General features: G+C 45.1%; 7 protein-coding genes across 7 annotated transcripts; 2 read left to right on the top strand and 5 right to left on the bottom strand.

The window, feature by feature from the left end:
- Positions 1 to 304: 304 nt before the first annotated feature.
- Positions 305 to 1,420, bottom strand: F5891DRAFT_1042362 (uncharacterized protein). The gene is made up of 4 exons (XM_041362100.1): positions 1,241 to 1,420; positions 1,078 to 1,165; positions 784 to 1,015; positions 305 to 732 (listed from the first exon to the last, which is right to left on the bottom strand). Exons 1-4 carry the CDS (start codon positions 1,290 to 1,292, stop codon positions 607 to 609), a joined length of 498 nt encoding a protein of 165 aa, XP_041224353.1. The 5' UTR covers positions 1,293 to 1,420; the 3' UTR covers positions 305 to 606.
- Positions 1,421 to 2,073: 653 nt separating this feature from the next.
- F5891DRAFT_954996 (uncharacterized protein) lies at positions 2,074 to 2,977 on the bottom strand (the record flags this gene model as incomplete). Its single annotated transcript, XM_041375292.1, has 4 exons — positions 2,074 to 2,269; positions 2,320 to 2,545; positions 2,598 to 2,810; positions 2,905 to 2,977. 4 exons carry the CDS (start codon positions 2,975 to 2,977, stop codon positions 2,074 to 2,076), a joined length of 708 nt encoding a protein of 235 aa, XP_041224352.1.
- A 13-nt stretch (positions 2,978 to 2,990) lies between these two features.
- F5891DRAFT_448508 (uncharacterized protein) lies at positions 2,991 to 3,979 on the bottom strand. Its single transcript, XM_041371871.1, has one exon. It carries the CDS (start codon positions 3,908 to 3,910, stop codon positions 3,326 to 3,328), a length of 585 nt encoding a protein of 194 aa, XP_041224351.1. The 5' UTR covers positions 3,911 to 3,979; the 3' UTR covers positions 2,991 to 3,325.
- A 1,156-nt stretch (positions 3,980 to 5,135) lies between these two features.
- Positions 5,136 to 6,176, top strand: F5891DRAFT_1174054 (uncharacterized protein; the record flags this gene model as incomplete). Its single annotated transcript, XM_041365651.1, has 6 exons — positions 5,136 to 5,202; positions 5,243 to 5,271; positions 5,398 to 5,586; positions 5,671 to 5,814; positions 5,916 to 5,954; positions 5,985 to 6,176. 6 exons carry the CDS (start codon positions 5,136 to 5,138, stop codon positions 6,102 to 6,104), a joined length of 588 nt encoding a protein of 195 aa, XP_041224350.1. The 3' UTR covers positions 6,105 to 6,176.
- Positions 6,177 to 6,312: 136 nt separating this feature from the next.
- On the top strand, positions 6,313 to 8,245 carry F5891DRAFT_1190564 (uncharacterized protein; the record flags this gene model as incomplete). Its single annotated transcript, XM_041367319.1, has 8 exons — positions 6,313 to 6,362; positions 6,410 to 6,454; positions 6,512 to 6,978; positions 7,025 to 7,194; positions 7,246 to 7,383; positions 7,433 to 7,793; positions 7,851 to 8,034; positions 8,086 to 8,245. The coding sequence occupies 8 exons, from the start codon at positions 6,313 to 6,315 to the stop codon at positions 8,243 to 8,245; spliced, it is 1,575 nt and encodes a 524-aa protein (XP_041224349.1).
- Positions 8,246 to 8,334: 89 nt separating this feature from the next.
- F5891DRAFT_1190563 (alcohol oxidase) lies at positions 8,335 to 11,441 on the bottom strand (the record flags this gene model as incomplete). Its single annotated transcript, XM_041367318.1, has 21 exons — positions 8,335 to 8,389; positions 8,440 to 8,474; positions 8,524 to 8,547; positions 8,604 to 8,743; positions 8,801 to 8,965; positions 9,015 to 9,090; positions 9,142 to 9,227; positions 9,276 to 9,603; positions 9,655 to 9,734; positions 9,796 to 9,831; positions 9,882 to 10,059; positions 10,115 to 10,195; positions 10,243 to 10,345; positions 10,400 to 10,511; positions 10,569 to 10,592; positions 10,642 to 10,664; positions 10,722 to 10,845; positions 10,896 to 10,919; positions 11,162 to 11,241; positions 11,306 to 11,339; positions 11,390 to 11,441. 21 exons carry the CDS (start codon positions 11,439 to 11,441, stop codon positions 8,335 to 8,337), a joined length of 1,860 nt encoding a protein of 619 aa, XP_041224348.1.
- Positions 11,442 to 11,842: 401 nt separating this feature from the next.
- On the bottom strand, positions 11,843 to 13,879 carry F5891DRAFT_448264 (uncharacterized protein). The gene is made up of 17 exons (XM_041371870.1): positions 13,653 to 13,879; positions 13,550 to 13,592; positions 13,485 to 13,494; positions 13,414 to 13,433; positions 13,331 to 13,363; positions 13,186 to 13,282; positions 13,104 to 13,132; positions 13,015 to 13,042; positions 12,933 to 12,965; positions 12,808 to 12,884; positions 12,699 to 12,756; positions 12,567 to 12,641; positions 12,405 to 12,515; positions 12,318 to 12,358; positions 12,241 to 12,266; positions 11,978 to 12,180; positions 11,843 to 11,913 (listed from the first exon to the last, which is right to left on the bottom strand). Exons 1-16 carry the CDS (start codon positions 13,730 to 13,732, stop codon positions 11,994 to 11,996), a joined length of 948 nt encoding a protein of 315 aa, XP_041224347.1. The 5' UTR covers positions 13,733 to 13,879; the 3' UTR covers positions 11,843 to 11,913; positions 11,978 to 11,993.
- Between the last annotated feature and the right edge of the window lie 121 nt (positions 13,880 to 14,000).

The following is a 14,000-nucleotide window of genomic DNA, read 5'->3' as shown; positions in this document are numbered from 1 at the left end:
TAGACGGTTATTGCTTTGTTGCAGCTTCCCGCTGAACAGCCTTCTCATCATCTTCCCATCTTTTTTTTCATATCGCTTTCAGGAAGTAGATGGATTTAGGGGGCACTATCAGTGGGCGCTTGATCGCCCATTGCATGAAATGAGTGCCCTTGTCAAGATCATAAAATACACGAGCTGCACCGGTGAAGACTCTGTGCTCAATCTGGCCCCTTGTCATCGAGTGAGAAAAGCCTCCTACACTTACCTATGAACGGACGAGTATGGGGAATAGCGTTTTCCTGAATATCCTCATCACACCGACGGCAACGGCGTATGTAAATGGTCATCACAAAGGGCAAGCCCTATAAGACCGCGATCTATTCCCTCGAATGTAAGGGGAATTACCAGAATTACCACATGTGAAGAATTCAAGGTAATAAAGTGCAAAGATGGAGTTACTATTGCTGGGTATACCACCACCGGGGGTAACTCTGGTTGTGAAAAACAATGTGATAAAGTTCAGAATGAAAAAGGGAATAAGGTGACCAAAACGACGACACGACCAGCCTGTCATCACCCGTGCGACATACACTCGAAAGTGTAGCAGGATGGTGGAGGCCAAGGAATTTACTCGTCACACCAAGGGAGGTCGCCGTCAGGGTTGGCAGGAGTAGCGGTTGCAGGGATTGTCGTAGCGGGGGTAGTGCCATCAGGGGCAGGAGGGACTTGGACAGTGTTCGCTGTGCACAATACCTAAAGAGACTGCCTTAGAAACTGAGATAAAGCTGGGAAATACTGAGCTACCTCTCCAATGTAAATATTGCTGCAATCCTCGTTGATCTGCGGGTTGTTTTCGTACAGGATAGTGGTGTTGATGCCCGCGTTGGAAGAAACAATATAACAATCGTCGTATTGCTGGACTACATAAGTGGTCGTGCAGTCCTGACCTTGCCATCCAAGACAGTAATTCTGGCCAACGACAAGGTTGTCGCATCCTTCGTCGATGATTCCGACGTTGACGACAGCAAGCTGGTACCTGCAGGAAGAAAAACATTAGCAGAGAATTTTCAACAGGGACTGAAACTTGGCTTGGCGTACGTGGAAACATCGTTGGCTGCCGAAATACTGTCACAGATATCGCCAGCCTGAGCGGTGTAAGTGCGAGTGCAGGTGTCTGCAGAAACAACTACAAAACAACAAAACAGAAAAAATCGCGTGATGAATCAACCGTAAAGGCACACCAAAAAAATAAAATACTGACATTGTGCCACCAAGGGCAAAGCTAGGATCGCAGCAATTGCTTTGGTGAACATTGCGTTTGAAAGAATGGGTGAACGATTGAAAAAATGAGTGTACAATCAAGGAAAGACGAGGTCGGCGGCGGGCTCAAGGTAAAGAGACGTGAGATGAAAGAGGCGGAGCAGATTGAGAAACGGGTTTATACTTGATTGAATACATATGCCTTCTATACTTGGGTGAGCGGGACCAATGCATGGCAACCGTTCCCTGTACATTTCCCGGATTCCGATATTGACCGGTTTCATCATGATCTTGAAGTTAATTATCATGATTCATCAGGAAGAAATATCCGTATGCCCTCAATTGTCATAACGTACTCCTTCGTGTCCGAGTCTGAGTAAAGTCTTTGATGACTTTGAAGACTCATCCACAGTGTGCAGACTTGATCTGCAGCCAAGAATTCAAACAATACCCCATATGCACATTGACAAGTCTCAGGATCAAGAGAGGTCTCAGGCCAGCTCATGGCTGTGCCCTGTTACCGTCAACACGTTCGCCAAAATTAGTATCAGGGTCGACTGGACTACACCGATTGTGACGACACTCGCGTCCTGCGTTATAATTTGCACATCTCGAGACTCGGGTGCAAGCAGGCCGACTGACATCTTTCTTTCGTCTTCCACAAGTCAGACATCAGCTTAATGATGGAAACAAGTGGCGGGGATGTGGGTATACGCTATCTGCCGACTCTCACGCCAGCCGACGACAGGATGTCGGTTATAAAGCTCATCTCTTGGTTAACGACGCAACGGATAAATAAAGGCGAAGAGATGAACGCAGGAAATATAAAAGAGGTCATCCTTTATCGCTATTAACCGCCCTAACCTCTCCTGGTCGAATATCCCCCGGACCAGGGCCGCCGAAACCGAACACACTACTGAGCGACACTCTGAGCGCATCATAAGCAGCTTGATGCGGTGCCGGATGTATGGAGTCAATGGTATGAGTCTGTATCAGCCCAGAAATAGGCGAAAAGCTGTACGTCGAGTCTCTACTCGATCATGGTCAGTAAGAATCAGTACTGATGGTAAAAATCCTGACATCTGCCATCGCCCAACCCCACCGCTGACGCGTGTCGTGCCATACACATCCAGCCCAATGAAGAGACTCTTGTCTCGCTGGTGATTCGAGTGGGTTCCGGCTGCCGCGCCTTCTGAATGCGGCGATCCTTGCACCGCCACCTTGCGTAACTCTACTCGAAGGTCTGAGTACAATGTTTTCATTGTGTGCCGGATAAAGACAGAGGAAGCCAGGTACAGTGGTAGCCCTAATGAAAGTTATTGTTAATGACAGGAACGTAATTTAACCACATTACTAACCTTCCAGGCCAAGCGTTCTTGGAAATGGCGAAGGAAGGGCAACAGGGGGCGTATACATCAACCTCACTTTTGGACTGTAAATGTTTTGTACCTCCAGCGAATCCGATTCTTTGGAATCTATGAGAGCTGGTGTCTTTGTGGGGTCTATGCTTGAGACGAGGCCGACATCGAAGAAATCAGGAAGCGTTTGCTGTAGGATATAGATGGCGCGGCCTATATGGTAACGCACGATCAAAAAGAATGATGATTATAGGGTGATCTGGTGATAGCATCAGTGTGTCTCCCAAGGGTAGCAAGTCAGACTGACCTGTCCGGATTTGCCATTCACGGTCAGATATGTCTTCAGAACCACCGGAACCCCCTTTATTTGGCGTAAACATGGGAGGACTAGGACCCTCAGAAAAAAAGAGATCATAACGTTCGTTCGTTGGCTGGACGGTAAGGGATGGAGAAGCCTTAGGAGTTACGGTTGACAACCATCGTAAATGTGTGGACAGGTATTTAGGAGATGAAGGAAAGCGATTTTGTGAGATCAATGCACTTGATGACAATCTCGAGTAATTGTGGAGACCACGTCGCATCATGGTGGTGGAGTACTTGATGTAACGCGTAGACACGTTGGACAAAGTGCCGAGTTGTTTGGCAGCACCAGGAATAAACACCGCCACGTGTTTCCTTTCTGATCATGGTCAAAACCTTTTTGTTAATGAAAAATTTGCAGCGCACTATCAAACTTCCTCGAGATAACCTTGCACAATGAGGTGTTCGATGTCAGCCCTCCTAACCATAAATCTCTGCCCCTTCTGAAAATCGATGGTCCCGAGCTCTGTCTGTATGATCCCACAATCCCTGATAACGTGAACCAGAACATGCAAGTCTTTGGGCGGATGTGTGATACTGGCTGTGATATCGAGCTCGTTGGTAAAACCAGCACGATAATCCATCACAGACGTGCTGTATTGGCGGAGGAAGTCGACTTCATGAGGAGACAGCTTGCTGCGAATATCCTGATTGCTGAGGATATGCGGTAAAGCGCCTCCTGCGGTCCAGTACATATCGCGCAGTCTATCCATACGGTGCTTGTGATATGCTAGAAGACATCTTTTGTTTCGTACAATGGTTGTTTGATAGATGAGCATCGCTGGAGTGACGTTCTGACTGTTTTCGGTCATTTTTTCGAGATCGCGTTGTTCCCGGATGATGGATCGGACAAGATTGTCGTTGTATTTAAGAAGAGTGTCTGTTAGGGTCGATCGACGAGATTCGGCAATGAGCTGAGTTGCAAGATCACCGAACTGACGCGTGTCTGTCATGGTGAAGGTCAAAGAGACACTGTCACATTAGCAGTGTGACAAATATGTGACTGTACGCGTCAATTTGTCACCTTTATTACTTATCGCATCACTGAAAACCAAGATCTATGATAAACCCTTATATACACATTATAATCCCAACAATGTCTATAATCGTATAAAATATGGCAGTGCAGAAGCCATAGTCTTGTATAGAAATATATTGTTATCCCTTGCGACCAATCTTTATCATGATTACCTGTGCCCGGCATTAGTTGAATGAATTTGGCTGTGTAAAAACTCAAACGGATTGATAAACACGCTAATTGCTGAAAACAAGATATATATGTGTAGAACGCTATCCCCTATGACCAATAATCATCAAGATGGTTTTCATTTAGCATTAGCTGCATGAATCATGTCGTGACAGTACTAAAACTGTACTGAAGTGGTGAAGCATGTTCGAAAAAGTGTCTCTCATTTAGCATTTCTAGCACAGAGGCTCTCCTGTCAAATAAGTAAAAGAGATGGAAATTCTTGCCATCTGTACCATCATATGGACAATTGTTTCATTGGCATCATGGTATTGCGGGTTTTATACTTGATTGGCCAGGAAGTCACATTGGGTTGTATAGGATTATACAGAGACACTCGGTACAATACATGTAGTTTATCAATGCCTCGCCAATTCTCTACCCTAATCTCATCATCAACACCATCTGCAGGAACAATAACATGGGTTGAACCACAACAGATATCGTTAGTGCCTTGAAGTCCAATGAAAGCAAGGTGTCGCGGCAACTTGACACTATTGTTTCCTTATGCAAAATTTGCACTGCTCAAGTGGTTGACTGAGTTTGGCGGTGCCAGTGTACAATCAAGCTCGGCGGTGCCAGTATAGGATCAAGTTTGGCGGTATATAATCGAACTCGTGGTACCATAGGATGTAACAGGATCGAGTTCAGCCATAGGATCGAGTTTTTGGCCATGGAATAGAAGTTGGTCGCAGGGATCAAATCCAAATATGAGATCGAGTTCAGCCATATCATCGAAGACCAGTCATCCTTAGACAGAAACATAGACCACGACATGACATATCCTGTTGCCAGACCATGTAGTACAGTGCGACTTTCTGGATGGCATCCTGTCGAGAAACTTGCAGGAAGTAGCGTTAATGAGTGATTGAAGGCAGAGTAGGTGATAGTGGGGATTGTAAATAAAATCTGAGTCGGATCCTTACTTATCAATGACCGGAAGATATGCTCGGCCGGTGGTGACTGAGGTCTTGACCCTTCCCAAGGGAGTTGTACCTCGTTCGTTTTGAGATCCGGTGGTCAAACTATTTCAGAATAGGAAAAGAGAAGGAGCAGGGTCGGAGCCGGGTAAGGCTGCGAGCTTCGGCGTCAGTTGCAGACAGCTAAAACCAACAGAGATAACGGCAGTTTCGAGCATCGGTCGAGGACACATGGCCAATGTTGACTTTGAAGAAAGGCCAAAATGCAGAATAGGTTTCAAGTGGGATTGAGGGATCATCCAGACCACCATTCACTACTGCCCGATCCCAACAACCGCCAGTGCTTAGCGCACATGCCCAGCACATGTCAGCAAATGCTGACGTGGCTCGAACATATGCGAACCACACCGGAAGGCGCCAGAATGAGAGGAGTGGAGGAGGGCGAGAAGGAGATGAGGGAGAGGTAAGTTTAAGTCTTGAGTACCTATGGAAATGAGGTAGTTAGCAGCATAAAAATGCACAATACATATTACACGCACCTCTGCAGCTTAGAGAAAGGTACCCACAATCCCTCGGCCGCGTTCAACACCATCAATCTCCAGTAAAATGTCACAGCTCATTCCAAGCACCACATCCCTTCGAGCTTTTGACAGACCGGCAGTGCCTGTTCGAAAAGTCGGCTCAATGTCGAGTAAGAGATGTTAGGACCTCAGAAGCGAAGAAGGATGGCACTGACTGCGTCTTGAGATGAATTGTTGAATCAGAAAATATGACAATGACAAGCAAATGTAGCGAAGCCATGGAGGACGAGTGCAACTCACAGTGGTGTGTGTGAGTTTTGTGTCTAGAATTTTTGAATAGATCAGCGCCATATACGTTGAGCGTATGCCTACAGCATCGACGTCTTCCTATCATTCTGCACTGCTATATAGTATTAAGCAATTTTTACGCATGAATGCAAAAACTATACCACCAGCTTAGAATTCGACATACTGTTAAATTAATGTGTCGAAACGACAAACAAGCTCACGGATCAGGAAAATGATGCTTGATAAGTAGGCCAATACATGGGCATATAAGGACAACACAGATTTCGCCAACCTTATAAGGTAAATATTGTCATACCGGGTTATCCGGTTTTCAGTGATGCGGTTGCCAGCCACAGGCTCAGTCTTTACTTTCGATCATCATGTCTAGTCAGGACTCTCAGGACATCGAGACTGCAACCACTGCAATAGAGTATGATCTCCTTAGCAAAACAAGACTTGTCGGCTGACCAGAAATAGGTCTGCGCCAGACACCAAAACCCGAAGATATGACCGTCAGCTCCGGTAAGATTGCCTTAGGAGAACTATACAAATGAGGCTCAGTTGACATTTGCGAACAAGCCTGTGGGCAGCGACTGGACAGAGTGCATTAGAGTCTTCTCGGGTACTGTTGGTATCTGGATCCGCCACTTCAACTTCAATCTTGAAGAACCTTGTTCTTCCTGGCATCGGACACTTCACTATCCTTGATCACGCCAAGGTATCACACTCTGATGCCGGTAACAACTTCTTCTTAGAAGGATACAATAGTATTGGAAAGTCTAGAGCAGAGGAGGCTGTTCAACTTTTGAGCGAGCTGAATGACGGCGTTGAAGGACGTGCAGACACTAGAACTCTCGAGAGCATCCTCGAGTCGCACCCTGAGTGGATCACTTCGTTCACTATCGTCATTTCCCATAACCTAGATCATGCACTCTTGAACAAGCTCTCCGCACTCCTTTGGAAAGATGCGAAATACCCGCCTCTTGTGGTTGTCCGATCAGCTGGATTCCTGGCAGACTTCTATATTCAATTCCATGAGCACACAAGTGCGTATGAATCTGTTTTCTTGAATATGCTTATGACGTTTTCAAGTCATCGAGAGTCACTCGGAAACGTCTCCTTCTCTTCGCATCGACAAACCATTCCAAGCTTTGAGAGAACACGCGCTGTCGCTGGAGTTTGACAATATGGATTCTACAGAGCACGGACACATACCATACGTGGTGATTTTAGTTCGTGCGCTTGAGGATTGGAAGAAATCTGTAAGTTAGTCTTCGTTCAGGTGGAATGCATGCTCATGAGGGATCATACAGCATAATGGTGGTCTCCCGAAATCGTACGAAGATAGACAACAATTCAAGAAAAGCGTCCTTGCGCTGAAGGTGAAAGGGGACGAAGAAAACTTCGACGAAGCAGAAGCACAAGCATACAGATGTTGGACGGAAACCAAGGTTGTTGTTGTTTCATCTATCTTGAGTTTTTGCCTAATTGTTCCGTTAGGTTCCTTCTGAAATCATGGCCCTTTTTAGTGACCCCGCGCTATCTACTAAGGCCATGGACAATAACCAGTCGCCTTTCTTCCATCTTCTCGCCGCCCTAAAGGAGTACACGGAACAGTCTGACACACACGCGCTCCCTCTCACATCAACCCTGCCAGATATGAAGTCTGACACCCATAACTACATACATCTGCAGCGACTGTACAAAACGAGGGCGGAGGAAGAAAAACAGGCCTTCAAGAGCTATCTCCGAGTACCGGTCGACGACGGCATAGTTGATTCATTTGTCAAGAATGCCCATGCTCTGGTCGTTCTTAGAGGTAAACCTTGGGGTACATTTGATGAAGACAAAGCTGCTCTAGGTAACACCTTGGGACCTTGCATTCGCTCAGACCGCTAAATTTCGTCTGTTGGGTTAGTGGAGTCGTTATCAACGATGCCGAAGGAGACGTGTATACACCTAGCCCTTTCTGCGCTTTCGTTACTTCAAGCGAGCGATACCTCGGTGTCACCATCGGCCGAGTCCATTCGTGCAAAGATTCAGTCCATTGTCGGACAGTCTACTGAGCTTCCCGATGAGGCTGACGATGCAATTGGCGAGATGTGAGTAGAGCTACATCTTGGTTTAGATTTATGGCTTATATCATTACGTAGTGCTCGAGCACCTTTTTCCGAGCTGCCCAACACTGCAGCTTTCCTTGGTGGCATGGTCGCTCAAGAGGTGATCAAGATGATCACTAAGCAATACGTGCCTGTGAAAGGCTACTGTGTAATCGACTTGATTGAGACATGGACAGGAACTATCGGTGCTTGAGATATCTATGGAATTGTTGCCGCGGAGAAAAGCTGATACATAAACTTGCATAAATAGTCGTCCACGGACAATACTTTCCATCGAGGATATCAAAGTTCAACTTTTTCGCTGGTTTGAATGATTTCTGCGGCTTTGTGAGCTAACCTGGAAAGATTTTCTCAAAGCAAGTTGCATGATCATTGTTAATGGCTTACCCATAAAGCGTGGCTTGAGGATGAGTTCCCACATGCTAAGATCACCTGTATTAGTATCTCCAAGGTAACAATTTTCAATCTTACGATTGGGAAAACGCTGGCGTCCGCCTGTGAAGTGCATGTTAAAGAAGCTGAGCTCACTTTGTCAAGAAAGATATACACACCACTCTCAGATTGGTTGTTCCATACACCTGTAAAGAATCCGCGAGTTCGTCTAACAGATAATTATACTCAATGTGATATTTGACCTTCAGTTCATTATCGACGACGCCATTAGCGGATCGAGGGAGCATCGAAGCTGTCCCTTTTGGAGAGTAATTTGCATAAGAAATGTGTGCAGCTGTCGAGTTACACGACCCACCGATAGGATGGAATCCGCTGGCGATGTCTGAGCGGATGTAATCCATCAGTCGTTCGTCTGACCAAGAAGGTTTAGGTTCAATGATTTCCGCAGTCAAGTCGCCCAGAGCCCCTGTCTCCATGATCTTGAAAACGTATTTCAAAGCTTCCAAAAGCATCATCATATCTCGAAGAGGATTCAATGATCTGCCTGCGAGGAATAATGATTCACTTACCAATGTTTCCCAAAGAATTGAGCATTTCCAGGTCAATCTCTGGCGAATCCAACACGGATGAAGAAGTTGCATGCACCTGCGGTGGAAGCATGAGTTCAAGTGGTAATTTTAAGAAAAACAAACAGACATGTCCTCGACTCCAAGCATGCTGCAGGAAGACCATTATCGTGTAATGCTTAGCTTTTTCATTAGTGCACCCGACATGGGTGTAAGCTGTGGGTGATCAACACTACATTTATACGTGACAGATAAAAGACGCACAAGGTTCTAAAACCACCTCTAACTGAGCAATACCATTGTTCTCAAGCCAGGCGCGTTGGACTTCGTACCATTTTTTCCAGGGCGAGTTTTGGATTTGCGGTAATTGTAGAGCCTCATCCAGGGTTGAGAGTATACTTCGCATCTTGTCGGGTGGGATGAAAGATGACAATGGAACGAATACCACGGTAGACAGTGTGCTACTGAGTATCCCTGTTCTGGAAAGACGATATTGTTCTAATTTTTGTTGAGCAAAGCTTTCTGAATTGAGATCATCCACGGTCTCGTGCGAGCCTTTCAGCTCTGCGCCCATGGATACCTTAGGGTGGTCCTAAGACAGGTATCAGGCCCTATTCGCTTCTCATCTGGAGGTGGCACGGACCTGAAGGTTTTCGCCAACACCAGGTAAATCAACTATTACGGGAATATTCAGTCTACGCAAGAGGTCTGGATCCCCAATCCCTGGTCAAGTGGAAATTGAAAGCTAAGCAGACTATCTGATACTATAGCTAGAGTGCCGCACCTGAAAGTTCTAGAATCTGGGGGGTTTGCAGAGCACCTGATCTCATCATTTGGGTTAGCATTTCAACCACCACAATAGACACATACCAGTTGATATGATAACTTCCCGGCGCACAGGGACTTTGTAAGCCCGTCCCCCTTTATGATATTCAACTGCCGTAGCTTGCATATCACTACTGGAGGTTTGTCTGAAAATCACTTTAGAGGCTTGTGCGCCAGTAAGTACAATGATGTTTGGTCGGTTAGAAACCCGGTCATAATACGCCTGGAAAGATAATTCAGTATCAATTATTTCAAGATAACATTTACTATCGCCTTACATTTGTACTGTAACAGCGTGTATTGGTTTGAGGATCAATGGACGCTGTGTACGTCCAAATGCCTATATTGTCTCCGGAGGCCTGATAGCAATTTCAATTGTGTTCACTTTGACAATATTCAAACGCACTTCAGATTGGTTAGTGACCACACCCATCCTATTCATGGTCTCAAACAATGGCAAAACGAGATCATAATAGTAGCTGTATGCACTCGTCTTGACATAGCCGTACCTGGCTCGAGAATGAAACGTCCACATAAGTTTATATCCACGATGCTAGTCCTACCTGCCATGATTTTTCGCAACATCATCTGCGTGATGCGCCTTGGCGTGACGAGTTGGAGGGCTCCAAGCCTCAGCAGATTTAATTGCATTACTGATGGTATTCCAATTCCACCCTAAACGAATGAAATAGGTGATGTGTTCCGTTCTATATCAAATGATGTACTACAGACCTTTGATGCCGAGTTTCTCCCAGTCTTTCGGCACATACATTATCAATTGAGTTGCATAGCCATTGGTACTAACCGTTATGCTCGAGCTCGGAACCGCTATGAAGGTGAAAGTTAGTATGTGATCGCACGAGTACATAGTATCCATGCACCCACCGACAGTAAGCCATATAATTCAATGCTGATGTGCCACCAAGAACTTTGCCTCTAGGGATTGATATCTTCCGATTCTGAGCAAATTGTTGAGGTTTTGTGACCAAATTCCAGTCATATTCGGGGTCTGAGGTTGAACTGTGATGCGCTATCTTTGAAGCACAACTCCAGACTCACTTCCAACAGCCTTCCCAACCATGCCTTTACAAAGGGAAATTGAAAAAAAAAGTTCATGAACGCAAGGTCAATCAGTGCATCAGTAAACCGGTGAGTTCTTGCTGGGGATTATGCTGATTATGGTGCTTTTACATAGTCATATATTGCTTTATATCACTTTATATTCCAATGTGATGAAAACCTTTCCTATATATTACGATATATAACGATATATGACGATATCTTCTTCTCACAGGTTCTCTGATGCTCACTGTTGGACCCCTTACCAGGCACAAGAATCATCTCATCATCCTTCCTCAGACCTGCTTCAATGACTCCTACACGAATACTAGCATTAGTTGAAAGGCTACAACATCCTAAAGTTAGATTTGAAGGGAAAGAAGAACATGGATCTCATGATAAGTATGTACATTGAGGCCAATGCAAGGCCAGTTGTTCCGCCCCCTGCAAAAATGTTATATCAAGACATCGCACGCAGGCATAACTTAACATACCAATGATAATATAATCAAAATCCTGTTGAAAGAAATCTGCAGCAGACACCATTGTGTACCCAGGCGCTAGGAGGAGTAAGGAATATCGTATATAGGGCTCCTCCACAATAACTTAACCTTATGTACTATCACAGCCATTCTCTCGTAAGTTATCTGTGCAGACCCCGAACCTGCCCTGATCTGTCGAGAAGTTAGTATCATGTGAGGTCATATCAGGCATTATCAGAGACCGCGGAATCTGTTGGTGGTCTTGGCATATCGTTTGGAAATGCTGTAACAGACAACCCGCGGGTTTAAGATAGTCGTTGGAGAGCCTGGCATCGTGACCATGAGTGCATTCCCAAATAATCCATTGTATCACACCCATGTGATCAAGAGGGACGAAAATTCACAAAGTGTAACCAAATTGAATTGCCCCTCAATAGCCACTGATAAGTGATTCGAAGCGGTACTGAAGACGCATGCACCTGGGTAGTACAGTAGATAAGCACTGCAATGCAAAAGACGCGACAAAGAGAAACAAACTGAATATGAAAAACTCATAGTCAGCAAACTCAAATGACAAAAGCCAATTGATGCTAATCTCACCTACAGAATTAGCAATCTAAACTTGATTGTGGTCAACATCACAAACCGTCTGACCGCCTTCAGACATCGCATCAAACTCGTGTGGACACGATAACATTTCCGTTGAAGGCGTCGATTGATATGTGGGGAAGACCGGTGCCTTGTTCACTGGAAGATTGAACAGTATGCGAGAAGCAAGAACGCTATGTATAACAATCTGGGGTCTAAAATGGGGGGATGAGCTTCAACGATATAAATATACATGGATGGTCGACCAGACTAACGCGTTTAGCATCTCACTGTACGAGAGCTAGGAGTCTACTCAATTCTTCAAGATCAACTTAACAAAGAAAGAACTTACAGGTAGGACGCTGATTACGATCACATTGGCTGATGATATCACTATAGAGATGTCAGTACAAAATCAATAAATTAATGGTGTTCATACTTATGATGCAGAACATGTAGAGCAGTCCATCACGATAGATACTTCTCATCAGCGTGCTATGAGAACCAAGATAATGTCGATATCTCAAATATGCGGTGGTGGACATAAGAACTATAAGTGAATTGTCAAGTAAGGAAGTTTTGGATGAAATGATTGCCTCACCGATCTCGAGGAACGCTAAGAGTCCATACGGAAGGGCACTATGACGACTCCCCTCAAACGCGCAAGGTGGGGAGCCTGAAAATGAATAAATAAATACTACATATGACTAGGACATGAACCTTGAGACCTCACCTGCCATGTTCCAATTGATAGGGGCAGCGCTTATAATCACAGCCATCACCAAGATGGTCTGCGCCACACGAGTCAGTGGTGCTTAAGGGAAATAGAGATATCATTGTACCGAAGCAAAACAGAGGAGAATGATCAGGCAAGTGTTGTTATTGCCAGAAAAGCCGTATATTCTGGCAATCAACAATCCTGCGTTTGGATGTAGTTTCATGCCGTAATATTGTATAAAAAGCTAACCTTCTGAGGCAATGATTCCTAGGAAATGCATACCTGCAAAATGTTATTGCAAATCCGTGTGATGAAAATCGTCTGAACCAACCATTTGTAGCATTATTAAATGGCATACACTACATTGACGTGAGTTTTAGTGGGGGTAATTGACACTGCACAGATCGAAGATATACCCACATTTTGCGTGCCCCATGTCTTAATAGCGGCTAGTCAAGAATAAGCTTTTGTGTAGTAGTGCGCACTGGAATAAGTATCTCACTGTATGAGGTCATGATTGCACCAGCAAAAGGCACATATCGCGAAACCATGAAGGTAGTGCGAACGATCCCCCACTTCCGTCCCGAAGACCACTGGACCTACAAGAAAGATCAGCACCAAGGTATGGTAGGTCTATTTTTGCTGACTTCAGAGTGTAACGTGACAAAGTAGTCATAAGCCTGGTGATAATCAAAATTATCATCGATGAGATTGAAACAGCACAACTTACTAGGACTGCTAACGCAGCGACTAAAGTTGAGTCGTGAATAACGATGAACGTTGTCATCAACCTGACCTTACCGTTAGTGTACTTCGTTGACGAGACACATTAGAAAAGGGTTGCAGATAAAGCACGACTGAATTACCTTTACTAGCTGCAGACTGAAGGTGTCTGGGACTGACATATTTCTTGTGGCACAACGTGTGAATAAATGCAGCGAGCAGTTGAAGATAAGTACTAGTACATACAGTAGTATGCGCAGCAATACGGCCGTGATTGCAGTGTGTGACTTGGATCTAGCAGATTCGGCGGAGGGTGCCTTGTTCATGATGTATGGATCATGATGGTCGCACTGTGTAATTGGAGCACATGATGCATGACGGAAGGAGGTAGTGGCTCAAGCGCTCATATTCTGGTACACATCATATGGTAAGTCTGCCAGTCGAGACTTTGATGGATGTACTTAGCATGTACGTACGTACTAGCAAGCGGTGAGCTAAAATTAATTCTAACTCCGACAGGCTGTTGAGTGGAGCATCATGATGATCATTCGGTCTAAAATAAAATTGACTTGGAACCACCCGGTCTTAACATGG

Source organism: Suillus fuscotomentosus (genome assembly GCF_016647785.1).
Source record: "Suillus fuscotomentosus strain FC203 chromosome Unknown F5891scaffold_37, whole genome shotgun sequence".
Lineage (NCBI taxonomy): Eukaryota > Fungi > Basidiomycota > Agaricomycetes > Boletales > Suillaceae > Suillus > Suillus fuscotomentosus.
Note: the sequence above shows the minus strand (reverse complement) of the source record. Positions and strands in the feature narration are given on the sequence as shown.

Excerpts from the sequence above, each read along its gene's own strand:
- F5891DRAFT_1042362 (XM_041362100.1), bottom strand. The coding sequence starts at position 1,292 with ATGTTCACCAAAGCAATTGCTGCGATCCTAGCTTTGCCCTTGGTGGCA. Across the intron at positions 1,166-1,240 it reads TTTGCCCTTGGTGGCACAAT|TTGTTTCTGCAGACACCTGC; the intron begins GTCAGTATTTTA and ends GTTGTTTTGTAG. Across the intron at positions 1,016-1,077 it reads GCAGCCAACGATGTTTCCAC|GTACCAGCTTGCTGTCGTCA; the intron begins GTACGCCAAGCC and ends TTCTTCCTGCAG.
- F5891DRAFT_448508 (XM_041371871.1), bottom strand. The coding sequence starts at position 3,910 with ATGACAGACACGCGTCAGTTCGGTGATCTTGCAACTCAGCTCATTGCC.
- F5891DRAFT_448264 (XM_041371870.1), bottom strand. The coding sequence starts at position 13,732 with ATGAACAAGGCACCCTCCGCCGAATCTGCTAGATCCAAGTCACACACT. Across the intron at positions 13,043-13,103 it reads AGACATGGGGCACGCAAAAT|TGTATGCCATTTAATAATGC; the intron begins GTGGGTATATCT and ends ACGTCAATGTAG. Across the intron at positions 12,757-12,807 it reads TTCTCCTCTGTTTTGCTTCG|ACCATCTTGGTGATGGCTGT; the intron begins GTACAATGATAT and ends CGTGTGGCGCAG.